Source organism: Balearica regulorum, chromosome 1 (genome assembly GCF_011004875.1).
Source record: "Balearica regulorum gibbericeps isolate bBalReg1 chromosome 1, bBalReg1.pri, whole genome shotgun sequence".
Taxonomy (NCBI): domain Eukaryota; kingdom Metazoa; phylum Chordata; class Aves; order Gruiformes; family Gruidae; genus Balearica; species Balearica regulorum.
In genome coordinates this window covers 27468143-27492505 of record NC_046184.1, presented here as the reverse complement: position 1 = coordinate 27492505, position 24363 = coordinate 27468143, and the positions used below count along the sequence as shown (strand labels likewise).

The 24363-nt window shown below is 40.1% G+C and overlaps 1 protein-coding gene across 2 annotated transcripts in view; it reads right to left on the bottom strand.

Moving 5' to 3' along the window:
• Positions 1–23488, bottom strand: part of CTTNBP2 (cortactin binding protein 2) — an 89864-nt gene extending 66376 nt beyond the window's left edge. Inside the window, exons 1-3 of one of the 2 annotated variants that reach the window (XM_075743626.1) lie at positions 23220–23488; positions 21796–21976; positions 11434–11541 (exon numbers count right to left, since the gene is read on the bottom strand). In XM_075743626.1, coding sequence (XP_075599741.1) covers positions 11434–11541; positions 21796–21807 — 120 coding nt within the window. In that variant the 5' untranslated portion in view covers positions 21808–21976; positions 23220–23488. The remainder of the gene's footprint in view (positions 1–11433; positions 11542–21795; positions 21977–23219) is intronic. The other variant, XM_075743617.1, reaches the window with a different exon arrangement.
• Between the last annotated feature and the right edge of the window lie 875 nt (positions 23489–24363).

The window sequence follows — 24363 nt, the reverse complement described above, 5'->3', positions numbered from 1 at the left end:
CATTTTTTCTTCAGCGACAGTAACACAGAGACACACAAACAAAAGAAAGAAGTGTTATGTTATCAGTTGCACTCTAGTGTTACCATCAGCAAAATTAACTGTGCAGTTTATTGGCATAGAGGAAACATCCTATGTGTGTCCCCTGAACTAAAAATGGACAATTTCAGTTAACATAATAATACACAAAGGATAACCCATTTACATTTCTCATTGTCAGCAATGTGAGTAATGATGGCAAACAGATAAAACATTTAAAATAAGTCACTCTAACAATGAAAGTTGCCAGGGGAGGGAAACCTCAATCCATCCTACTCCTACCACTTTGATGCCAGTTCCAGCAATAGATGCCCAGAGCCTGGAGAAGGATACACGTCAGCAGGAGAACACCTGAAGTGCAGCACAAATGAATTCAAGCCAGTCAGTCAGCTTCATGGGGGCCCAACTGAAATGCCTCCGTGCAAACACATGTAGCATGGGGAATAAACAAGAGGAGTTGGAGACACGCGCATGTGCACAGGGCTATGATCTTATTGGCGTCACAGAGATGTGGTGGGACGGGTCCTATGACTGGAGTGTTGGGATGGAAGGGTACAGGCTCTGTAGGAAGGAAAGGCAGGGGAGATCAGGAGGGGGTGTCGCCCTCTGTGTCAATGACCAGCTGGAGCGCATGGAGCTCTGCCTGGGGATGGGTGAGGCATAAGCAATCCAGGAGGTTCCTGGAATGCATTAATGATAACTTCTTTCTCCAAGTGATAGAGGAGCCAACAAGGAGAGGTGCCATGCTGGATCTTGTTCTCACCAACACGGAGGGGCTAGGGGAATGTGAAGCTCAAGGGCAGCCTTGGCTGCAGTGACCATGAACTCCACCATTTCAAGATCGTCATGGCAGTAGGAGGGTACACAGCAAGCTCACTACCCTGGACTTTAGGAGAGCAGACTTTGGCCTCTTCAGGGATCTGATTGGTAGAGTACCATGGGACAAAGCCCTGGAAGGAAGAGGGGCCCAAGACAGCTGGCTAATATTGAAAGATCACCTCCTCCAAGCTCAGCAGTGATGCATCCCAGCAAAGAGGAAGACAGGCAAAAACACCAGGAGGCCTGCATGGATGAACAAGGAGCTCCTGAGCAAACTCAAACACAAAAAGGAAGCCTACAAAGGGTGGAAGCAAGGGCAGGTAGCCTGGGAGGAATACAGAGAAACTGTCTGAGCAGCCAGGGATCAGGTTAGGAAAGCTAAAGCCCTAATAGAATCAAATCTGGCCAGGGACATCAAGGGCAACAAGAAAAGTTTCTATAGGTACATCAGTAATAAAAGGAAGACTAGGGAAAATGTGGGCCCTCTCTGGAATAAAACAGGAGACCTGGTTACCCAGGATATGGAGAAGGCTGAGGTATTCAACAACTTTTTTGCCTCCATGTTCACCAGAAAGTCCTTGAGCCACACCGCCCAAGCGTCAGAAGGCAAAGGCAGGGACTGGGAGAATGAAGAACTGCCCGTTGTAGGAGAAGATTAGGTTTGAGATCATCTAAGGAACCTGAAGTTGGACAAGTCCATGGGGCCTGATGAGATGCATCCGCAGGTCCTGAGGGAACTGGTGGATGAAGTTGCTATGCCACTATCCATCATATTTGAGCAGTCTGGTGAAGTTCCCACTGACTGGAAAAGGGGAAACATAATCCCCATTTTTAAAAAGGGGAAAAAAAGGAAGACCCAGGGAACTACAGGCTGGTCGGTCTCACCTCTGTGCCCAGCAATATCATGGAGCAGATCCTCCTGGAAACCATGCTCAGGCACATGGAAAATAAGGAGGTGATTGGTGACAGCCAACATGGCTTCACTAAGGGTAAGTCATGCCTGGCAAATTTCGTGGCCTTCTACAACAAGGCTACAGTGTTGGTGGATAAAGGAAGAGCAACTGACATCATCTGCCTGGACTTGTGCAAAGCATTCGACACTGTCCCAGCACAACATTCTTGTCTCTGCGTTGGAGAGACATGGATTCGATGGATGGACCACTCGGTGGATAAGGAATTGGTTGGATGGTCACACTCAAAGAGTTGTGGTCAATGGCTCAATGTCCAAGTGGAGAACAGTAACGAGTGGCGCTCCTCAGGGGTCGGTACTGGGACCAGCTCTGTTCAACACCTTTGTCGGCATCATGGACAGTGGGATCGAGTGCACCCTCAGCAAGTTTGCCAATGACACCAAGCCGTGTGGTGCGGTTGACACGCTGGAGGGAAGGGATGCCATCCAGAGGGACCTTGACAGGCTGGAGAGGTGGGCCTGTGCAAACCGCATGAAGTTCAACAAGGCCAAGTGCAAGGTCCTGCACATGGGTCAGTGCAATCCCAAGTACAACTACAGGCTGGGCGGAGAATGGATTGAGAGCAGCCCTGAGAAGGACTTGGGGGTGTTGGTTTATGAAAAGCTCAACATGAGCCGGCAATGCATGCTGGGTGTGTATCTCTACTCACTAGTTTATGTTGGATTATGCAGAAAGATCAAACGAAGGTAGGAGGAATCAAGTAGGAAAGGCAAGGCAATTATTCAAATAAGCAACCAGCAAAATACTTTCAGCTTAATTAGTAGTTACATGCCTGGCAACAATAAAGATATTCAGATCTTATGTAAAAAAACAAAAAGAGACTATTATCAGTTTGGTAGTCAGTGCTGGAAAGGACAGTGAAAAGGATGTTTGCAATACAAGACCATAGTTTCATAGCAGAAAACTAGTCTCATAGTTCCACATTTGTAGTCTCCAATTTTAGGACAGCCTGGAATAAGGGTATCTACCTGGGTAGTGAAGCTTAAGCTTAGTAAAACAACACATATGCAGGACTGTTTTGACATGGTTTACCAAAAGTTTTGCTTTGTTCAGTGCTTACTATCTCCCTTTGGCAAACAGCAAATAACTGCCACAAGATGTGATGTAACACTACTGAAAACTTATTTTGTCAGTAGCCTGTAGAAGAGGCCTTAATATGTGTCAAAATACCAGGATCCCTCAGATCAAAGTTAATCAGTCCAAGGACTCCTGCTGCTACATCTCCAACATCTGTTGGAAAAGGTAAGACTTGGTTCCATTCATAATGGAGTGCAAGAAATAAAGGTGTTACTTGAAGGAAAATCCAAATACAGTTCACATGATACCTTTCACCGTGCAAAGAAAAGTATTTATTGTTAGTTATCCACACTTACAAAACTATTATTACAAAAACCACTGAATATAAGAAAAATAAATACTTTCATAGGCATCTGAAATGATCTTTTAAATAAGATACAACATATAAAGCCAACCCACCAATACTATAAACAGTATTTCCAAATTATTACATCATGGACTCTGGCCCTATCAAGGATAAGGTATAGTACTGTCCTTTAATTTCACAGCATTTCCTGAAGTACAGTGTTAGGTTTTGCTGTCCTAAACAGGCTTGGTCATTTTGTTATCATGCAATAAAAGCTATTTTCATACATTGTAACCAGTCACACAGTTCTCAAAAATTGAGATCCACAAAGATGTTTAGTGGAATAGTGTTAGTTTCTTGAATTGTTTGGTAATACAGCAGTGTATCAAAACATGTTGAGTAATTTTGTAAAAATAAATTTAGCTAACATAACATAAACTCAAAAAAATACAATACAATACATAAGCCATGATTGAGATAGGAAAAAAAAAAAAAATCAAAATTTGAACATTCTTTAAGGTTGTCTAACAACACTTTTTCAATCAGGTGAATAAAGAGCATGTTGCATTACTTTAAAACTTTAAATAAACCACAGATAGAGACTAAGCACTGAAAACTCCAAACTAAGCACTGAAAGATCATTTCATCTACTAACCTCTCTGAGGTTTATTCATATCTCGTAGTTTCCTTGCAATCAATTTTAAATAGTTTGCAATAGTGAAATAATACTTTTTGACAGCCATGTTCAGAAAGTGACAATAAACCTAATATTATGAAAGTAAAAGCTTTATCATAACCAGAATCATTGGACAGGTAGAGACAAACTAGATTTAAGAGCAGGGAAAATGCTTACACAACCGTAATTGAAGTCAATAAATCAAAAGCAATGATAAGATGAGCAAGGGCACAAACTGCAGATCATTAGCCCCCCAAAATTTAGTAAAAATTAAGTTTTTGCAAAGAAATTGCAACATGCAAAAAGGACAATGCAAACAAGGCATTATCTGACTTCTATTTCATGATTCACTTCTGCCACCAAGGCCAAAACCTGCCACCATACTGTCTACAACAATAACCTTCTGTTCCATACAGTTTAACTTCCTCTGCTCCTCCTTCTACCTAATCACCATTTTTCAAAGACACCTGCTACAAAACAGGCTGTCTTACTGGTTGCCAGAAACCTCTAAAGTTGCCTTCTGTGTGCTCTTAGCTCCATTCCTTGGTATGAAAGAGCCATTGGATTCATAAGTATAGGAGAACTTCATATTTGCATCTTGAATTCACAACAACCTCGTGCAATTACTGCAGGTAAGGGTCTTCATAATTTATAGGTGGTGTAGCTTCCTTTAACAGATTACACTTCATATACATGTAATTTTTCTACCTATCAGTCAATGTGAGAACAACTAAACTATATAGATTCATTCCCTTTTTCACAGGTTTCTTCCCCTCTAACCCCGAAGTTCATTCTAGAGGTACTAAGTCTTACAGTACAAGTCTTCATGTCTTTGGGCAGTAATTCAGGGTAAAAAACTTCATCCATACACAATTGACAATAGTCCTATTTTAACCTGTAACTTACAGAGTACAGGCAAAACCAAGTACCACCTCATCACAAGATGCAGAAGACAATAAATAGCATAAAAAAAGACATGAAAACTCTAACTGATAAATCAAATTTTCTTAACTAAAATCTCAACCTGCAGTAAGCAAAACTCTGCCCTGGCCAAGTGAAGAAAGTGCTTTTGCTAGTCAGAGCTCACTGGGAAGCAGACAGGTCAAATTAGGCAAATATAACTTGCGAGTATCTACAGCTCTCCTTCCAAATATTCTACTTAATATTTACCTGATTTTTTTTTCCCCCAAGGAACAGCTAATTCATTACTGAAAATGCAGAGCCAGGCATAAAAGGCTCCACATTTCGCACAGTTATTCCAATATACAGGCCTACAGGCCTGTCAAAATGCTTAGATTCAGGAAGATAGACTGCACTTACAATTCAGGCAGAACTAACTCCCACAGCAGAGATCTTTTTCTTCTCATCTTTTTATAAACTTAGATAATCTAACTCAAATTCTCTGAGCAGCTAAACTAATGAACTCTGATTTTCCCTAACAAATCTGTATTCTAAAGTGCATATACAGTGCTCAATAACAGACACCACAAATCTCTGCCCTTCCTTCAACTAAAAGCCCTAACAACAGTCTGACTTTTCTTACCCAGCTGTCTGGTTTTATGTCACTACCTATTTCTGAAATGCTTAGCATTTTGCCAGATTTTGCAGACACTGGCTAAAAGATTCAACAGATATTGGCACAAACACATACATAGAAGATAAGCTTTCCTTCCTTAGGAAGTTATGGTGAAAATTAAATACAGTAGGGCTTTACAACACTGAAGAAACACTTACAACCACTTTGCTATTCTTATACTGTCCTCCTGATCTGGCCATCACATACACAGAATCTGTTGATTTAGAGCTTGCTTAAGCACAGAGAAAAGACATTGCTCCATAGCAATGTCATTGATATTGTAGTCAATTTTAATTAAACAAAAATATGTCCATTGTTGGTATTGACAATTTTTTTAACCATTTTGTTATTTCATTGGTGATTTTTCCCAACAATCCAAAGAAATTTTTCTAAATCTACGCAGTGTGGTATATTGAAGGATCTAGTATGACAAGAATTTGTATTTTTGTTCACACTAATTAATGCATACCATAGAAGCAAGAATAATATAAATTTTCATTTTACTATTCACTACTTAATGAAATCTACACAGGCAAATAAAATTATTAAAAAATAAACAAAAATCCCAACTAATTTGAGCTTTAAAATTTTAGATGAAAAATAACCTACTAATGATTTAACTTTATGAGAGAATCACCACTAAAAGCAGCATTTAGTATTTAGAATTCCATGCTTGACAGCTAACACTAGCACTTCAATTCATCATATGAGGGTCAATGTACTTTAAAAAAACCCTCTAGAAAAAAGGCAGATACAGCAAACACTTTATGGCTAGAGAAAAAAAAAAGAAGAACAAAAAACCCCACAACAAATGAATGCTGTATTTGAGGTCAGAGTTGTGGGAGGCCAGACCTGTGCTCTGATTATGTGGCCACATTACCTCCACATTAGGAATATATTATCCCCTTATTACAGGCAGACAGTTTATTGGGATAATTGAGACAGATGGAGGCAGAAGCTATACTTAAGTCTCCCTCCTTTTTCAGCTATATGCATTCCCAATAGCAATTAAATAGCATGTTATTTCTCATTAATGGAAAAAACTTTGATGATTTAAATGTTAATCTGAATTTAACTTTAATTGCAGTGCAACCCTGATCATGGAGCTACTAAAATAAAGAAATTACAGACTCAAAAAGAACCATCTTAAGTCATTTGGTGTAGGAGTTATACAAAATCAGAGTGCTAATGAGAAAGATTTACACAAAGATTACCTCCTTTGAGGTGAATCCTGATGCTGCCCTCCACAGCAAATTAACTGTTCACTTGGAGAATAAATCTGAAAATTTGACCCCTAAATATGACAAAAGTCTGCTCTTCCAAGGCCGTTGGTCCTCACAGGGCTGAACTTGTTCAGCAACTTATATTGCTCTGGTTGATAATTACTGTAACTTTTTCAAATCAGAATTTCTCCAACTTCCAAATTCCAGATAGCCAGTGTTCCCCAAAAAAGAAATAGTGTTCAAATAGATATTAATTCAGCTGTGAGTTCTGTATTGTAGAAATCAGAGTATACTATAACAAACTGATATATGTTAATGTCAAAAAATCCCCCAGCTTTCTCTGTTTATATCAAAACACCAAACTACTACTTATACAGCAATAGTAGGAGACATTGACCCAGTTAGTTTCAATTGCTGAAGCAGGAAGCAACAGCCCTTTTTTAGAAATAGGAATGGTATGTGTCCTTATGTATCTGCAGTTGTGTATATCATAAAGGAACAAAGATGTTTTGTGAAAACGTGGAAGTATACAGATGTCATCTGCATATTTCTTATGAATGCAGTTTGGATTTGAAGTTTTGGTTTTGTTTCAAAAGCAGAGTTCAAGGTATCAAAACTTTATATAAAATACAATGGAAACTCTACAATACATTATGCACAAAAATGCAATAAAAAAGAGTTAATTATTCTAAGTGACACCTTGGGTTTGATTCTCTCTAATTTATCATGTGGCACAAATTCAACTGCCTTAATAAAAATTTACCACATCAATGCAATTAACTTTACTAACTAAACTTATCTTCCCCCCCCTACCTCTGTCCTTGGGATGAATAGTTAATTTAACTAGTTAATTTAAGATTGCTTCCCATAATCCCAAACTACTGGCCTTTCTCATTTTTACTTTTTTTTTTTTTTTTTAATTATACAGAATAGACCGAATGGACACTGCACTGGAACAATACCCAGTGCATAGACTTAAAATTCCCTAGGTTCAATCTTTTCAAAGCAGGCTAACAAACACTGAAGTCTTTCTTCTTTATTCTCATTGGACTGCACCTTTTTGAAACTAAGTTTTAAATAAGCAGAAAAAGTTATGCAACATCTTAAAAGTGCTAAATGAGGAGTTAGTAGCCATCTTTTCTGATGGCTACTAGCACCACGGGAAATTAAACTGAAAGTCATAAAACAAAAATTCATTTTATGATACAATGAATACATTGTAAATGAACAGCCAGAAGACAAGCATCTGGAGAAAATACAATTCTGAAGTCCAAGGTCATTGTCTTCCTGTCAGAAAAGCAATATTACAGCAGTAATAGCTGATACAGGGTATTATTTTGGAGTTTAATTTATTTCACTGACACCTCAAACCGCACATAATTTTACCGCTATTTTTTAAATAAGAGAACAAAAAAAAAAAACAAACCACCAACCACAAGTCACAAAACCACAACACATTCAGAAGACTTATCTTAGATTTCTATTAGCTATTAAGTAGTAGAGTTTGCTGCATACATAGGACTGAGGCTCAATCCACAAAAACAAAGATGTCATAAGTGTTTTCTGCTTAATCCATCAGAACCCATGCAGGCAAATTACACTTTTACAATATATCAAGAGGCATGAAACTGTAATCCTGAAAAACAAATTTCTAAAATAAATGAAAAGAATTCATTGAAAAAAAGATTTTTAAAGCTATTTGAGTGAGAACTCCATAATATATATACACACACACTATAAATATGGCATAGATAAAACAAAACAAGTATGGCACAAGTTCCAACTCCATATCTTATCCAAATATACTGTTCCTGCTCCCTAGTTCTTACTCTCTGTCAGAAATCTCTGTTCCATTCCACCAGGGAATACTGTGGGTAAGATGTGGATTGTGGTGATGTGACATGTTTATCAAGAGAAAAAAAACATTTGGCACTGTGAGAAACATGCTCCTGTAAGAGTCAGCCTGAAAAGAAATCCTACCTACTGATGTTGAAACTAGGTGTGGGTTTTTTACATAACTGGCTTTATAGACAGAGAAAAAAATAATCAGATCTGTCTCAGATCTTCAGTAAAGCACATCATGTGGCTTCACACAAAATTAGTTAAGTGGGAAACAAAAGAGGTCAGTGTAAGAATTTATACAATGAGAAAAGGACAGACTAACAGATGCATCAAACATGTCTTGTTAAAACTAGAAACTTCATGCTGGATGCAGACTAAGAGTAGTACCATGTGAGTCAGTCTTTAATTATATTCAGTATTATCAGTTCTTTTGTAATCAGTCAAGGCTGATTCACTTTAATGCCAGAACTTTCCAGGAAAGGTATTTCCAATAGATACATAAGTACTATTTATTGCAAAAATTTTACAAATGCACAGTTAAACCCTGCAAAATGAGTATGGATAAGGGCTAACGTTTAGGAATGATATAGTTAAATTATTATAGAGAAAAATCTGAGATGACAATCACCAGAATGAACAGTTACTTTCTAAGAGAAGATTAAAAGATCCAGTTCTATAGTCTTACAAAAAGACCAAGAACATATAAAACTGCTTAATAAATGTATATACCACAGTGACTGAAAACTGACAGGAAGACCACTTAATAGGAAAAGACAACACACATATTATGTGGTATAGGGCTGGAAACTATCAGGCTTTGACCTATCAGAGAACTTAGGCTTTGAAACAGCCTTGCAGTATTAGTATGATTAAAAACAACAAACTCCCCAAACACACACTCACAAACTTCCCTAATTTTAAAACAGAGCTTGATCAGCTCTTGAAACCTACGAAGTCTTTTCACTTATATGAAAACCATTTCCTTCTTGCTTTCAGGATACACAAACTATATATGCCAATTTGTTGAAACGAATCAAAATACCAAATCTGACACAATTCCAATGGAATTCTCTTGTTACTCACTTTTATAAAAAAGACCTGTATTTGGCTATCCAGTAGTTTATTTTGTGTGCTGCTTGGAGACTCCAGCTGCTAATACTGCTGACTTGTGGCTTCCCATTTAAGAAGCCAGAAAATCCAAAAGTATTGTATTCCAAGATACCGGGCTACAGTTTCTTCAGCAGGTATAACTTTGAAGTTTTCTAGTACTAGTATAGCTAACCAGACAAGTTGCCTGGAGGAGTCCGCGTGGATTTTGTTTAGAAGATTTTACTACAAAATACAGGAACTGGAAATTGAGATGCAGGAGAAAAAAAAAAAAAAACAGAACACACCAAAACCAATTTTCAACATTTATATACCTTATTTGAAATTGAGCTATTTTTTATATTGATCTATATTTGTCATCAAAAATTACTGTGCACATACTATCCATTTCAGCAGGTGCATGAGAATCTGATGTAGACTTTTTCTCTCCTGGGACTGAAGTATCCTGAATGTTTAATGTTTATTATCATTAAATTCCAAAGTTAGAAGAGTGAAAAAAAAGAGATTCTGGATGTGGTGTGCACATTGTTTCCCCTTTTACAAAACCTTAACTGGCAGTCAGGGAAAATAAAAAGTCCTAGGCCAGACAAATGAGATGTGAAACTGTAAAACAGCTAGATGAAAAGGCAGCACATTTCGACATATGCAAATACCTGAAGGCCAAACATCAAATAATTTTGAAGTGCAGTAACCCCCCAGAAACATATTGCTTCCAGTGTGTTATTGTCATTACAAAATGAAAATTGTATTTTATAAGACAGGTCTATACCTATAAAGTCTTCAGTTATTAATGCAGGTACATCAATGACAGCTACTTTAAAGCTCCATTTGCATCAAGCAATATGAAGCCATCACAAAACAAATTAAAATTGAATAAAAATGCATTTACAATTGTTACTGTGACATTACAAGTGGAAAATGTTCCCACACTATTCGATAATCATTATGCATACTCCTAAAAACTAGTATTAGATCTATTTTATTACATTTGAGGTTTTGCTTTAAGAGACCTTAAAGGGCATAATTTCCCTCTATCCAGCTATGAAGCTATAAATATTTTCAAACCATGTAAGACTGTTTTGCCCCCTAAACCTGCAGTCTGTTTGGCAGCTCTGTTAGATTTTATTCTGTTCAGGATCAATTTTAATGGCATTACAGTCATAAAAATTTATAATCTTTTGATTAAAATACAGTTTTGTTTGTACATTTCCAGTCAAATTTCTAGGTTGCCTTTCAGACTGCAACCTTCTGAAGCAGAAAACCAATCTTCATATCTGCCTAGCAAAGCAAAATCTAATCAAGTACTTGTGAGTGCTGTTAAGAGTATATATTCCATATTTCACCTTTTATTTTAAATTAAAAGGTGAAAAAAAAAAACACCACAAAAAACTTTCCCTAAGTGGATATGATAATCCAATTGTGTCCCTCCTTCTATCTCACAGAAAATGAAAGCATTGAATAGACTAGATGCAAAAATATATAGACCATTAGAACAAATGACTAATGGACTGAATTTTCCTTTGAAGTTATTCCTTTCTTTCACAAATAACAGACTTTACAATATTAAAGAATTTAAAGAGGAAGTAATTTTGCAGTTTTCGCACTTATTTCTCTGAAATTTTGTTGGTGTTTTATAGCAAAATTACATAGAATTACTGAATGGCAACAGTTAAAGTTTGTGATTACTGAAATTTAGGCAGCCTAAAACTTTAAAAATCACAATTTAGTCTTCCACTAATAATATTGTATGCACATTATAAAGGAAGTGGCAAAAGAGAATTAAAAAAAGGAAAGCAAACCACAACAACCCAGTAACTTACCCGCAAGGCTTCAATTACAAGGTCTCGTGCTTCTAGTTCTCCTTCCATTATACTCAAAAGCATTCGCAGTTCTGGCTTGCTCAAGTTATCCACATCAAACTCTCTTTTCTGTAAGAAACAAAACACTGATGAACACACTAACTAACTGACTGCAATAGTTGTTGTAGATCTGAAACATAGACATATCAGGATCCTAATTATGGATTCCTCAAATATCTACAACTGTCAAAAGCTGAGGTGGCTTTATTTGTAGTATTCAAAGTCGAAATTAATAGCAAATAGTCTGATGCTTTTTATTTAAAGTGAAGAAATTAAAAGCCCTCCAGTATGACACTGTTTCAAATCCTATACTGTTGCAAGGAATCAATCCTGCAAAGACTTGTGAATGATAAGGGTGAAATGGTAAAGAAATTCTGACTAACAGTTCCTATATGCAGCCTCACAGAGACAAACAATTCAGCAGACCTGAAACAGCACATCAGAGATAAGGCAAGAGAGGGTGAAAGAACCTAAACTGCAGCGCACCTAATCCAATGTAACCCGTGCCTCACTTGCAAAAAACCACCAAATCATCACAGTATACTGGGCTGAGTGTGAATTTTTGAAGCACAACTTGTGAAAAGATAGGAAATCTTATCTGTATGCTTTATTTGCAGTCCTGTTTGTTTGGATGGAGGGTGCAGTTCAGGTTTAAGAGGCACCGACAAACAACAGTTCACAGCAACAACATCTTCTTGCTCCACAGTTGCCTAGATCAGTGTAAGTCTGACTTCCACCCCTAGCAAGTCAGGAGAACGAGTTTATACCGACAAATAAGATAGCTGAGCACATGTATAAACACTGTATGCTGGGAATATCAGTATGGTTTCTGTAAAACTAAATCCACCTCACGAACTGCTACAGTTCTGTAACAATTTCAATAGACACATTGGTAAAGGGAATCCACTGGACACAAATATATTTGGATTTTCAAGAATTTTTGGACAAAGTTCTATATCAAATAATTATTACAGAAACTCCTATCCAACAGTACTGGATGAAAAGACACTTCACGGATAGGAAGTAAACACTACAGGTAACAACCACTTTTCAGGACTGAGACAGGCAAGCAGTGGGGCACCTCCGGAATCAGCTTTTTTCAACTTCTTCATCTATAACCTGGAGAAAGGATAGAGAAGTGGCAGGGACATCTCATGTGGGAGTTGACACATAATTCCTCACTGGCAAGGTTAACATCCTCATTTTGCCACTATACAAAACTTTGGTAAACCCACATCTCAAGTACTGAATAAAGTCCTCATCTAAAGGTATAGAATTGGCCAAGTAAAAGGATGAAGAGAGAAGGAGTAACTACTATATGAGGAAAGACAAGGCTGGAAGTCTTGATTTTGGAGATGGAATGCAGGGAATGTTATTAATATTTACAAAATCACAAAGGGAGTAGATAAGATTCATACAAATGTCTTGCTCACCAGTATCCACAATGCTAACACAAGTAGACAGTGAATTTAGAAAGGGATCATTTCAGGGGAGAGAAAATAGTATTTATCCCATGTGCTAGATTCAGCTGACCAGCTTGATTTCCAATATGCTATTCATCACTGCGAGGGAAATATTAGAGCCCTTGCTATGATATAGATGTGTCTCCTAGCAAAGCCCTGAGATGCAGACACTCAGCTACCTTCAGTATAAAGTAATTAGTTGCTAAATTAGCTGAACTGTGTATCTAGATATACTGTCTATTTTCCCCAAAGGACGTAAAAGCTGAGTTCAGCTACCCAAGAGCTAAACTTCATCACAGGAAAATCCAATAAAAATTAAAGCAAGTACCATTTCTGCTTTGTCAAGGCAGAAGGAAGGCAAAACAGGTGTTCTTCCCTCAGGCTAGAAGACCATAGATCAAAACTGCCCAAAAGCTATAACTGTATTAGATTCACTCCGTGTTCCATTTTTACTTTGTAGTTAAAACACATAGAGGTGCACAAATGGCTAGTGAGAACTGTATGCTAGAACTTTAGCTATCTGCATTTGATGTACATTGGATTGAGCATCTTCATTTAATCAGAAGAACAACAATGATTTCTATTAAGCGTAACTGTTTTGGGGACAGGGCCATCCACTCTAACCAATATTTCTAGACTGAACAATAGTTATCCTCTATGTTTTTGCTGCCTGGGTCAGCTATTCCTCTAATCCAAAAGTTAGCTCTTACCCCTCCATTCTAATGGATCAAGAAAAACAGTTTCTCTGAAGGCTTTTTTTCCCAACGCACGCTGCAACAGCCTCTCACAGTGCTCTTCACGATTCTATACAGTGCTCACCACTCTATGGACATGCATAAAGTGAAAAGTTACTAAAGGTATACAGTTCCTCATGTAATCTAGTGTCAGTAGGCTAGATTTTACCTTACAGGCTGCAGCAGATTTCACTCTCAGCACTTCTAACTACTAAATTTAATTTGGTCAGGTAGCAGGGACCCACTTATCCATGCTCCTTCTTCTATGAACCACTTCATAATATCTAATAGTTCAAAGGCAGCGATTGATTTATTCATGTAACTTCCTTTATAATAGAGAAAAACTGTCTCCATTTTTCAGATGGAAAACTGATGCAGAGATTTTTTTTTACAAAAAACATAGAAAGCAAGTAGTATAAACCACAATATTCAGTAACAGTCTTTTAAGTCTCCATTCAGTGATTTATCCACTACCTTATTTTCCCTTTCTGAAATATGCTTGCCTCCTCTGACAAAAAAGGCACCTAAGGTTTTGGATAGACAGGGACAAAGCTAAGAGAAGCATCCACAAAAGTACAGTGAAAGAAATGTGATCCTTCTCTTTTTTCCAAGTGAGTAAATTCAGCTTGTCAGGAGGTATAACATGGGGCAGCTCTTTGTCAAAAGGCTGATTGTTCATCACAGGTGAAACTTTTAATTTCTGCAGCCTTCCATAAGGCATAAAAGAAAACACATTCTTAACAAACCAGAGGCGTTCTTCAACATATGTGATGTAGTGATGAGCTTTTTTAACTAAGCATCTGATCAAGCAAATAACATAAATTTTGCTCAAGTACACACCCTGAACTAGAACATATGAAAAGATAGCAACAGCAAGCAATTAAAAAAGTGGTCTCTGGTAATTTATAGTCAGAGATAAACAAACACAGAAAAATGTTAATAGACATACTGCCAACATACGCAACTTAGTTTTTATATTTTTCATTTTAAAAACTTGAAATAAGAACTAGCAAAACCACTTCATATACGAACAGTTCTAGCATATCAGACTAAAAATGCACTTACTTGAGCATCCTGTCTCCAAAAGCAGCCAATAATGGATGCCTTGAAATCAGTACCAGAGCAAGACAAGCACATAATGATACTTCCCAGAAATACTCTCCCAGCCTCCAGCAAATTTTCAGCTTACGTACCTTCTGAGAAATTGTGAGTTTGCATGTCGTAGCCCTTGGCTGACATACCTGTTATGAATTTGCCCTGTGTGTAATTTTAGCATCCACAACATTCTACAGCACAACTACACATTTTATGAAGAACCACCATCTTTGTTGTCAGTCTGCCATCAGCTACTTTTGTTTGATGCCTTCTGATTTATTAAGCACAGAAAACATAATCTATTATTACCCACACTCTATCAGACAGGTCTTCACATACATACAAAGAACAAACAAAATTTGCCGAAACTGATGTCCTAAATCAACCAGAAAAGACACACAAACAGAAAAAGTGAAATACAGAATTTAAGAGCTTTTTAGGATGAAAGAGAAGGCCATCATTTTCAAGTCTTTTTTATGAAAAATTTTATGTCCACTGAGAGTTTCTTATTATAACTTTATCCAACAAATTCCAAAACTGGAATCACCACTTTTTTCCAGTACTTTAAGCACATCTTTGATTTGCTCACTATGGATAAGCAACCTTGAATCCCCTCACATAGGGTAAGGGCGTGCATGGCAGTTGCTGAAGAAACTACCTACCTACAACTTCTCCCCATGTACATGGAATCAGCATATATAGAGCTACAGTGCAGCTTACCCTAACTGGACCAAAATACATAGTTTAAAGATTTAATATATTCTCAAGCATAGTTGTAAAAATATTTTTAAGATTTGAATAGATAAAGCATATGAGGAAATAAAACTATCCTTCTTCTTAAAGACTCCCTGCCATCTTCTGGGGATCAAGATGTCAGTTATAGCAGGCTTGCTTGAAGTTTTTATTCTGATGGAGCACTGTTTGCCTAAGTCATAGAGAAAGCTGTTGTTTAGATCTAGAAAAGTAATCTTCCTAACATCTTCCAGTGGAGCAATAAGCCTTAGATCTCCAGAAAATAAAGACTGTATTAGTAGCTCATGGCTTATGTGTCATCTGGGGTTTAGCTACAGTACCTCTGGTAAAGTGCCAAGCTGTAACAATTTAACCAACAATTTAACAACTATGTAACCGACCCATCCATTATATTGGTTTTATAAGAAAGATACATGAATGTGCTGCCCCAGGGTGACGTTTGGCATACACAACCAAAACACAAGAGGACTTTTTTCTCTACCTCTTTCGGATTTTAAAATGTCTGGTTTATTTGATTTATAACAATAAAATACCTGAAAAAGACTACAACTTCAATCCTCTATGTCTCTAAAACTCCACATGTTATTTTTCAGATCAGTTTTGTAAGGGGGGGTGGGGGTGTTGCCTGGCTGCAAGTGCACTGGCAATAGAGCAAACAGCTAATTAGCTAAAACTTCATTCAACTACCTGCGTACGCATCACAAAAAATAGTACAGGCAAAATGATAACCTGCCTTGCTAAAGATTAAAATAAGCTCTACCGTGAGCCAAAAAGAAGACAAAAGCAACTCTTCTGAACAAAAGAAAGACAGCTTAGGACAGCAGTGACCAAACTGGACAGGCATTTTCCCACCTCCATTGTCTTTGGAAAAATGGAAAGAGGATGAAATTGGAAAGTCACCAAGAGGCACAGGAACAGAAGGGACTTTCCCACATGCATAGCTATTTAGAGCAGAGATGGTAAAAGTCTTTAGGGCGAAATTTATCCCACCACCCTCCCTCAAGAAAAAAAAAAAAAAAAAGAATTCTTGTGAGGGATTGGCAGTGCCAATAGTTTGGTTTTGCTGACCTAGCCCAGTTGATAGTACTGGCAACTTCAGGAGCTGAGAGAGCTCTTCACTGAGCTACCACAGCAGCTGTTACAAACTGCTGCCTCCAGCAGAAAGTCTGAATAGGTAAAGTATAAAAGCCCCAGTTTTGTACTTTCCCTAAGTAGAACAGAGGCAAAAAACAAGTTAGCTGTGGATTAATCACAAATGACTGTGGAAAACAAGCTCCTTCCTGGTCAGAAAGCAGCTACATAGCCTTTTTAAAGATGGAGCTGGGTAATAACACAGAACTTGGGAAAGAAACCTGTGGAGCATAATTGAGGGCTGAAGTGGAAAGACTGGGGGGGGGGAAGGGGCGTACGAGAAGTATAAAAATTATGTACAGGAAAACACAGAGGGAAAAGGTGTAAAAAAAAAAAAAAAAGTCCTTTCAGAAGGGAAGGGAAAGGTACATATCTACATTTGTTACATATTTTATATTGAGTTCCATTAAATACACACAAGAATCCTCTTGAGGATTCAGAAAGCAGACTTCCAAGATGAGTTTCTAAAAATAAAATTTTTAATATCATGATGGCCTCACATCTGTCAGACCCATGAAACAACTGCACCAGGGAAACACAACCCTGATTGATACATTTTACAACATCAAGTATGCCCCCCAGGTACAACTCATCTGACCAAGTATAAAGATCTGTTTTGACTAATTCTATTTAGTTGTGTACATAGAAGTATTTAGTGTGATTTGAAATGTCCAGGGTATCAGAGATATCTTCTGGGGACAGGGCGATATGATACAGGACTTGAGAAAATCATCCATGCCACCTGGACTGGTAGCAGAAGGCCAGCTGGGATACCCCAGAGTATCACATATGGGCCACTAAAGGAAGCCCTCAAAATAAGACTGACACCTAAAGGTGGGTGTGAGCTATATAAGCTAGGTACCTATGTCCCTTTATTTTCAACGGAGAACTGATGAGCCGAGTCAAAACAGCCACCACAACTATTTGCTCATGGCTCCACTGACTGTATTGGTCAGATTTTCACTGACTGTAATAGGATATTAAACACTATACATACATGCAGACACCTAAATTTAAGTGTCTTGAACCCCATCCATACCTCCAAGAGTCAGCTGCCTAAGTCACTTCACTCAAAAACAGAGAAGCTCACAAACTAAACCAAGTTATTCCTTCTAACCACTTCACTAACTATAAAAGGAAGTTTCAAGACCTAGTTCAACATAAACATGAGTATGTGGTCAAGTGAATCCTAATCCTTTTCTAATAAAGAAAACTCTGCAACAGAAAGAGTACCAAAAGAATTGGTTATAATATCCAGACAGTATTCATGAATATTTCAGGGAAAACCACAATTTATTGTTTTGGCTGTGGAAGGCTGCTTCTTTAGTCTGAAGAGTCTGTGACCTCACGCTTCTCCAGAAATTATCTGACTCAAAAATACATGTCCCTTTCCCACCCAATCCAAGATGAACTTAAGTAGTAAGATGTGACCTATAGGAATGTTCTTGGCAACAGAAACAAATATGAAGGCAGAAAAATATCTTTCAAGGAAAAGCAATGCTGTGGAACTTACTCCTCAACTAAGACCGTTTCTTGCTGAAGAGAATATAATCTGATAAGCGTCCAAGACTTACATAAAATTTCATACAATCCTACGTGAGAGATCATGAGGGGACTATACATTATTTTAATTATGCCCATCCATTACCTCATTGACTTGTATTGGATTGTTCACCACATGATGTTACCTGCTTATTCTGCACTCCTCTTCCCCAAGCACAGCTCCCTTGTTTTCTGGGTTTTTCAAAGATTTTCTTTAAAAGGTATGGGGAAGGTTTTGCTGAGTTGCTGCGGGTTTTTTTGGCTTGAGCTAACTGCAAAACTTTTAACAGCTTCAACATTAACCATAAATATACCTCAAAATTGGGAAATTTATTTTGGAAACAAAAAAAACCCAGCCCCCAACCGCTCCAAAATTAGTAAGACACTGACCTTTACACATACCCAGATATTGTCATAGCTGTTAAAACATGTTTGCCATCTATTAACAGCCACAAAGGTACTTAGTCATTTTTTATTTCAGTGCAAGTTAAGTAACTAAGTCTTTTTTTTATGGATCTAGGCTCACAACCCTTAAATAACTATGTTTAAACTCTTACTTAAATTTAACAGGTAATTTATATTCAGAAACTTGCTTTCAGATAAGTCACTTTTAAGGCCAATAGTATATGATTAAATCCAGATACAGGTACACATTCTTGAAGATATCTTCAAGTCTTCCAGAATTTTACACCTTACCCTGTGCTACAATACAACCAAAAATCAATGCTCAAGAAAGCTTTAACTCGCATACCATAGATGCAGTACCTCTTCCCTAAGCCTACTTGACAATTTACTGTTTACATATTCAAGGATTACACAGCTACTGTAAATCAATTGCTCCCTTTCTTGGGTAAGAGTGGGTTCAGAGGCCCACTGTTATCTTCCTGAGCTCTTTCCTTCCCATCCCAATTTCCATCTCTATTCCTTTCTTGCTGTATCACCTCTGAGGGCAATGCAATGCTTACAAATGAAGTCAAAGCAGTTGGGAAAACAACAGGGCATACTGCATCCTACAGATTTGCACCTCCATGCCACTTTCACACATCCGGCTCATAGCATTGTCCCTCTGCACCTCACTTTTATGCACTTCACCTTTAATGACAGCGTGACAAATCCACATTTGGAAGATAAAGAAACATTTACAAAGTAGACTACATTCAACAGCTTTCTTTTCTCATTCCCCGGAACCTTCACAGGAAGGGAAGAGGGGCTGTGCTGCAAGTTGTGGAGTAGAAGGCACAGAAAAGGCAATGCTGTAGTTTGGGGTAGGGAGAGGAGAGGCAGAACGGAAGTTTGAAGATCAAGACCAATCTCTCACCACAGAGGAGCAGCAGGACTAAACCAGACAGAACTGTGCTGTCTCTGCATCTCACCTACATGTTAGAACACCACAACAGCATCACACATCTGCCTAGATGAAAATAACTTCTCTGAACTACACTGAGAACTTGTATTCAGATGAGGACAGTGGTAGTTAATCAAAGTCCTTTTGAAAGTTACCATTTTCCAGGATGTAGTCCATAATAAGAGACTTTGCTTTTCAAGGGTTATGGTCTCACTTTCTGCTACTTGCAGATAAAGGTACTAAAAGGTACCTTTTTTTTTTTTTTTCAGAAAATCTTTCCAGCTGATCTAAATCAGCCTGTATAATTGATCTGATCAAACCATTATTTAGCATTTCACTATATTGACCAGAATGACAGTTCTACTACAAGCTTTCTTGCAGATCGATAGACAGTGAATATACCAAGCTAAGTATAAAATCCTACACAATGTCACCACAAAGTGTCATGGAATTTCTCTCCATTTATAATTATTTTTTTTTTAATATTGACAGTTTTTTCTGTAGTGTAACTTTTTTGTACTGTTACTTGACCCACAGCAACCCAGACTGATCCTTTTGGGTATGCATACATCGTTCTCCATGACGTTTTGACCGATGAAGGCAGCAGCAAAATCCCTACTCGTTTTAGAACAGTCAAGACTCCTCTCTACCAATATCTTCTCTATGTACAGCTTTACAGACAGCAGAAGGTACTGTATTTCAGAGAAAAGTAATGTTTATGCTTTTGATCACTGGTCAAGCAAAATCAAACCCAGAAATTTTACTGAATAATTTTAACAAACTTCATGTTTGATATAACAGGCTTTTCATAAGCTTTGTTAAAGCTACACTGAAGCTCTAATGTGTGACAAGCCAGCCCTCTATGCACAGCAGGCTGATGTTCAATGTTTCAACAAAAAGACTGTCAAATTGGATTATTTCTTGCTATTATATAATCATTATTGGTAGACATTATGCAGATGGAAGTCATTCAAACATGTTTCAAAATACACACATATGTTTTCTCTCAATTCCAGTCCAAATTGCACCAACACAATTTCACTGGCTTCAGTGCAATCAAGCTGTGCAGGTATGAAAAAGGACCAGAACCGCTCCCCTGCCATTTTTCGTTGTCATCCTTACCATGATAAAAATACCAATATTTTGTAGGAAAGAAGCGGTGGGCTTACCAAATGCTGTGCTCCATCCAAGGAAACTCAGAATGATAAGATTACTGGCTTTGCTCCTAAATGTAGAACTATAGAACAGTCTAGGCTTTTTCAGTCGAATTCCCCAGTGAATGTAAAAAAAGTAGGGAGGCCCTTTTAATCCTTTTCTACAGTGCTTCTAAAAGCAGCAAAAAAGGTCTTATTTTCCAGTGATGTTACTGACAGCATACCAAGATGCAATAACAGCATTTAGTATCAAGGAAGCCTACTGTACTGTCCTGTGTTATACAACTCCTGCTTACACGAAACAATTTATATATTAACTTATTAGTATTACAAATACTGTTTTTACTGCACCATTTGTGCAATCAGGATTCTGAGAACTGAAAAAAAAAAAAGAAAATATCTAAAACTGTAGTGAAAACAATATTTCCTTATAAGTGGAAGTTTAGCATGACTTATAAGATAGTCACCCGAATGCTTACTGTCAGCCTAAAAGTAAGGAAAATGATCCAATTCATAATTCTATATCTTGAGTTTAAAGACAGAAAATAAGCTATTCATACTAATCCTTCAAAAGGAACACTGGAGTATAGTATAAATATTTTTAAAAATCTTTTTATTGCACAGAGGAGTTCTTTTTACTTTCCTGTACAAGAGATTAAATGAAATCAACAATACATTTATATTGGCAAGGAAAAAAAGATGAGAAGGAGTATTACATATTTAATGACTGAGGCCAAATTAAAAGTAATAATTAAAAAAAAATCTTTTGTTATTGCTTATGTATAGCTATTACTTTTGTTAGAGAGCAACACACAGGTTACTTCCTAGCATCTCTTCAGTTTAAAAAAATACATTTTAAAAGCAGTGTGCAGTGTAGAGCTATTGCTCCTACCTTCCACAGTGAGAACACCGAATTGCATGTGTGGCTTACATTGCACTGCCTAACAGGACAACACTGGAGTGCTACTTGATTATGAGCTACTCAGCTGAGTTTTTAAACTTAAGGCAGTAATAATATGAGTATACTAAAGAATTCTGTATAAATATTTTTTACTCAAAACTAGGGCTTTAAAAGTATTTAATATTGTGCTTTTATTAATTCTTACCTTAACAGTCATTTATGTCATGGTTATGTTATTTTTTAAAAGACAGTGATGTTATAAATATTCACTGTGTAAGGTTTACTCTTTTTAAGTAAAACTTAATTTCCACAACACTGCAGAAGTTAAAACACTCAAGGAAGATTAAGTGCACAGTCGGAACAGGGTTTCAGATAAGAATTAGTGCCTGTTTGAAAGAAAACAAAATAATAATAATAAAAATGCCAGCAATACCCTCAATTTCACAGAAAGTAGTGTCCCCTCCCTTCGGGGGCCATCACCTTCAGAAACGATCCCACGCAAAACGTGCACCACAGCGGTTTTACTGCCCTAAACTTTGCCTGTCGCTACGAACCAGATTTTGGACCTGGCCACCCCCCCTCTCACGACGGCTGTCAACCAGGCGATTAACACGGGCTGATTAACCCCGGGCAGTCCGCAGGCAGGTTTGACCACGCCAGGTCTGGGATGCGCCGGGCGACAGAGAGCCGCCGGGCTGAGAGGGGTCCGCCGCCGCACGGGTGAGGAGCCGGCGGCCCACCGAAGGAGCAGGCCGCCCGAGGGGGTGAACCCCTGCTCCCCTGCCAGGGGGTCGGAGTGAGGGGAGCCAAGGGGAGCGCAGGCTCCACCCGACACCGTTTTAACCGGCTGGCACCACACCGCGTCCCTCCACCTCCCCAGGCGCCTCACCCACCCGCAGAGAAGAAACGCCGGGAGGGGGGGTTCTGCTCGGCTTTTGGGGATATTTTAAGCGGGGAGCCAGACCCTGCCCCGGGGCGCAGGCCCGGGGAGTGAAGACGTCTCCACACACCGGCGCTCGAGGCGGGGACGGGAGGGGAAAGGACGCTGCCCCGGTGCCGAAAACGCCACACGGGAGGCAGGAGGGAGAAAGCAAGCTCCTTGCGGGCCCGGCAAAGGGTTAAAGATCAACATTTCCCCCCCCCCCCCCGCCCCGGTCTGACAGGTCCCACCGCCCCGTCCGCTGTCACCAACTCAGCCCGCCCGGAAAGACGGGGCGCAGCCGCCCTCGCTGTGGCAAGCGGCGGGAAAAGAGGGGTGGGTGTGAGAGAGGCGAGACCGGGGAGCGGACACCCCCCCTCTCCGTGCCCCCTCACGGGCGCCGCACGCCGACCCCGCGCCGGGGCAGCGGGAAGGAACAATGAGGGAGAGAACCCGCCGCCCCCGTTGAGGGGGAAGATGGAAGACAGCAGGGAGGGAGACTCGGCACCCCTCTCTCTTCTTCCCCGGGGCGGGACGGGGCTCGGCTGCGGGACCAGCCGCAGCATAGCCCCGTCCCGCCCCGGGGGAAAAGGAGGGCGGAGGGACGGAGCGGGGGAGGCAGGTCTCCAAGCGCCGCTTCGTCCCATCCCCACAGGGAGCCCTCCTCGCCCCGGCTGGGTCGAACCCCCGTCTCCCGCCAAGCCGGTTACCGCTGCCGTGGCCGCGGAGTCCTCCCGTCCGCCAGAGCCCGGCTCGCCGCTCGCGCCCTCCGTCGCCATCTTCCCGCTGTAACGGCTCCGGCGCGGAGAGCGGCGCGGAGCCGAGTGGCGGCAGCCGCCGCCGCCGCCAGGCGCTTAACCCCCTCCCCGCCGGCAGCGAGCCCACCGGGAGCGGGGGCGCTTAACCCCTGCGGCGCCGCGCAGGCGGGGCTGCCGAAGCCGAGCCACCCCCTTCGCCGGCCGAGGCGAGCGACTCCCGCCGGCGGGCGCTCAAGCTTCCCCACCCACCCCCTCCCCGTCCGCCATAAGGCGGCCCAGAGCCAGGCGGAGGAGGGGGAGCGGGACCCCGCTGCGGGCTGCCGGCGCGCAATGGTGACTGAGGGGAGTGCCCCTGCCACCGGGCCGCCCGGGCCCCACGCAGGCACCGCTCTCCTCTCTTCCCTCCCCCATGGCTTGAAAGCAGGAGAATGAAAGGAAGGGTTATGGATGGGGCGCGAAAAAAAAAAGGAGAAAAAAAAAAAAGGTTTTTTTTACAGTGGGCTTGGCTCACCTGATCGGTGAGATCCTTAAACCAGCTGAAGCATTTGAAGGAAGGGCACCTCTTTGCCTCTTTCCTTCGGGGGCTGCTGACAGAGCGAGTCACCTCTCCCTCGCCATCCCCCGTGGAGGGGCTGGGGAAGGACATTTCTGCTGCCAGCCCTTGCTTGCTGGTTTATTTTCAAGGCAGGGTGGCTTCAGAGCCTGTGAAGGTGGACTTTCATCCAGGCCCAGTGTATCAGGCCCAGCGCTTCATCCACTCCCAGCCCCAGAGCCCACCCTGGCCTGGGGCTGCCATTTGCCGTTCCAGGCCAGTACCGAAGTCAAAGCCTGCTCTAATTCCTCCAGAAGAAGGTTTGGGCTGCTGAGCTGAATCCACTACCGCACAGGCTAAACGTTCCCCCCCAGGAGTACTCCTCCATCTGTGCCACACTGTCTGCCTCCAGGGGATGTTCCTCAAGGTCCTGTCCCATTGCTTTCCCTGGCAATGGGAACCTACCTGGTGAGTTATACATGGAAACCAAGACCAAATGTACCCTCCTCTGGAAACAGCTTACAGCCATTGTAAGCTGAATTTGCAACACTGTTTAGAGCCACA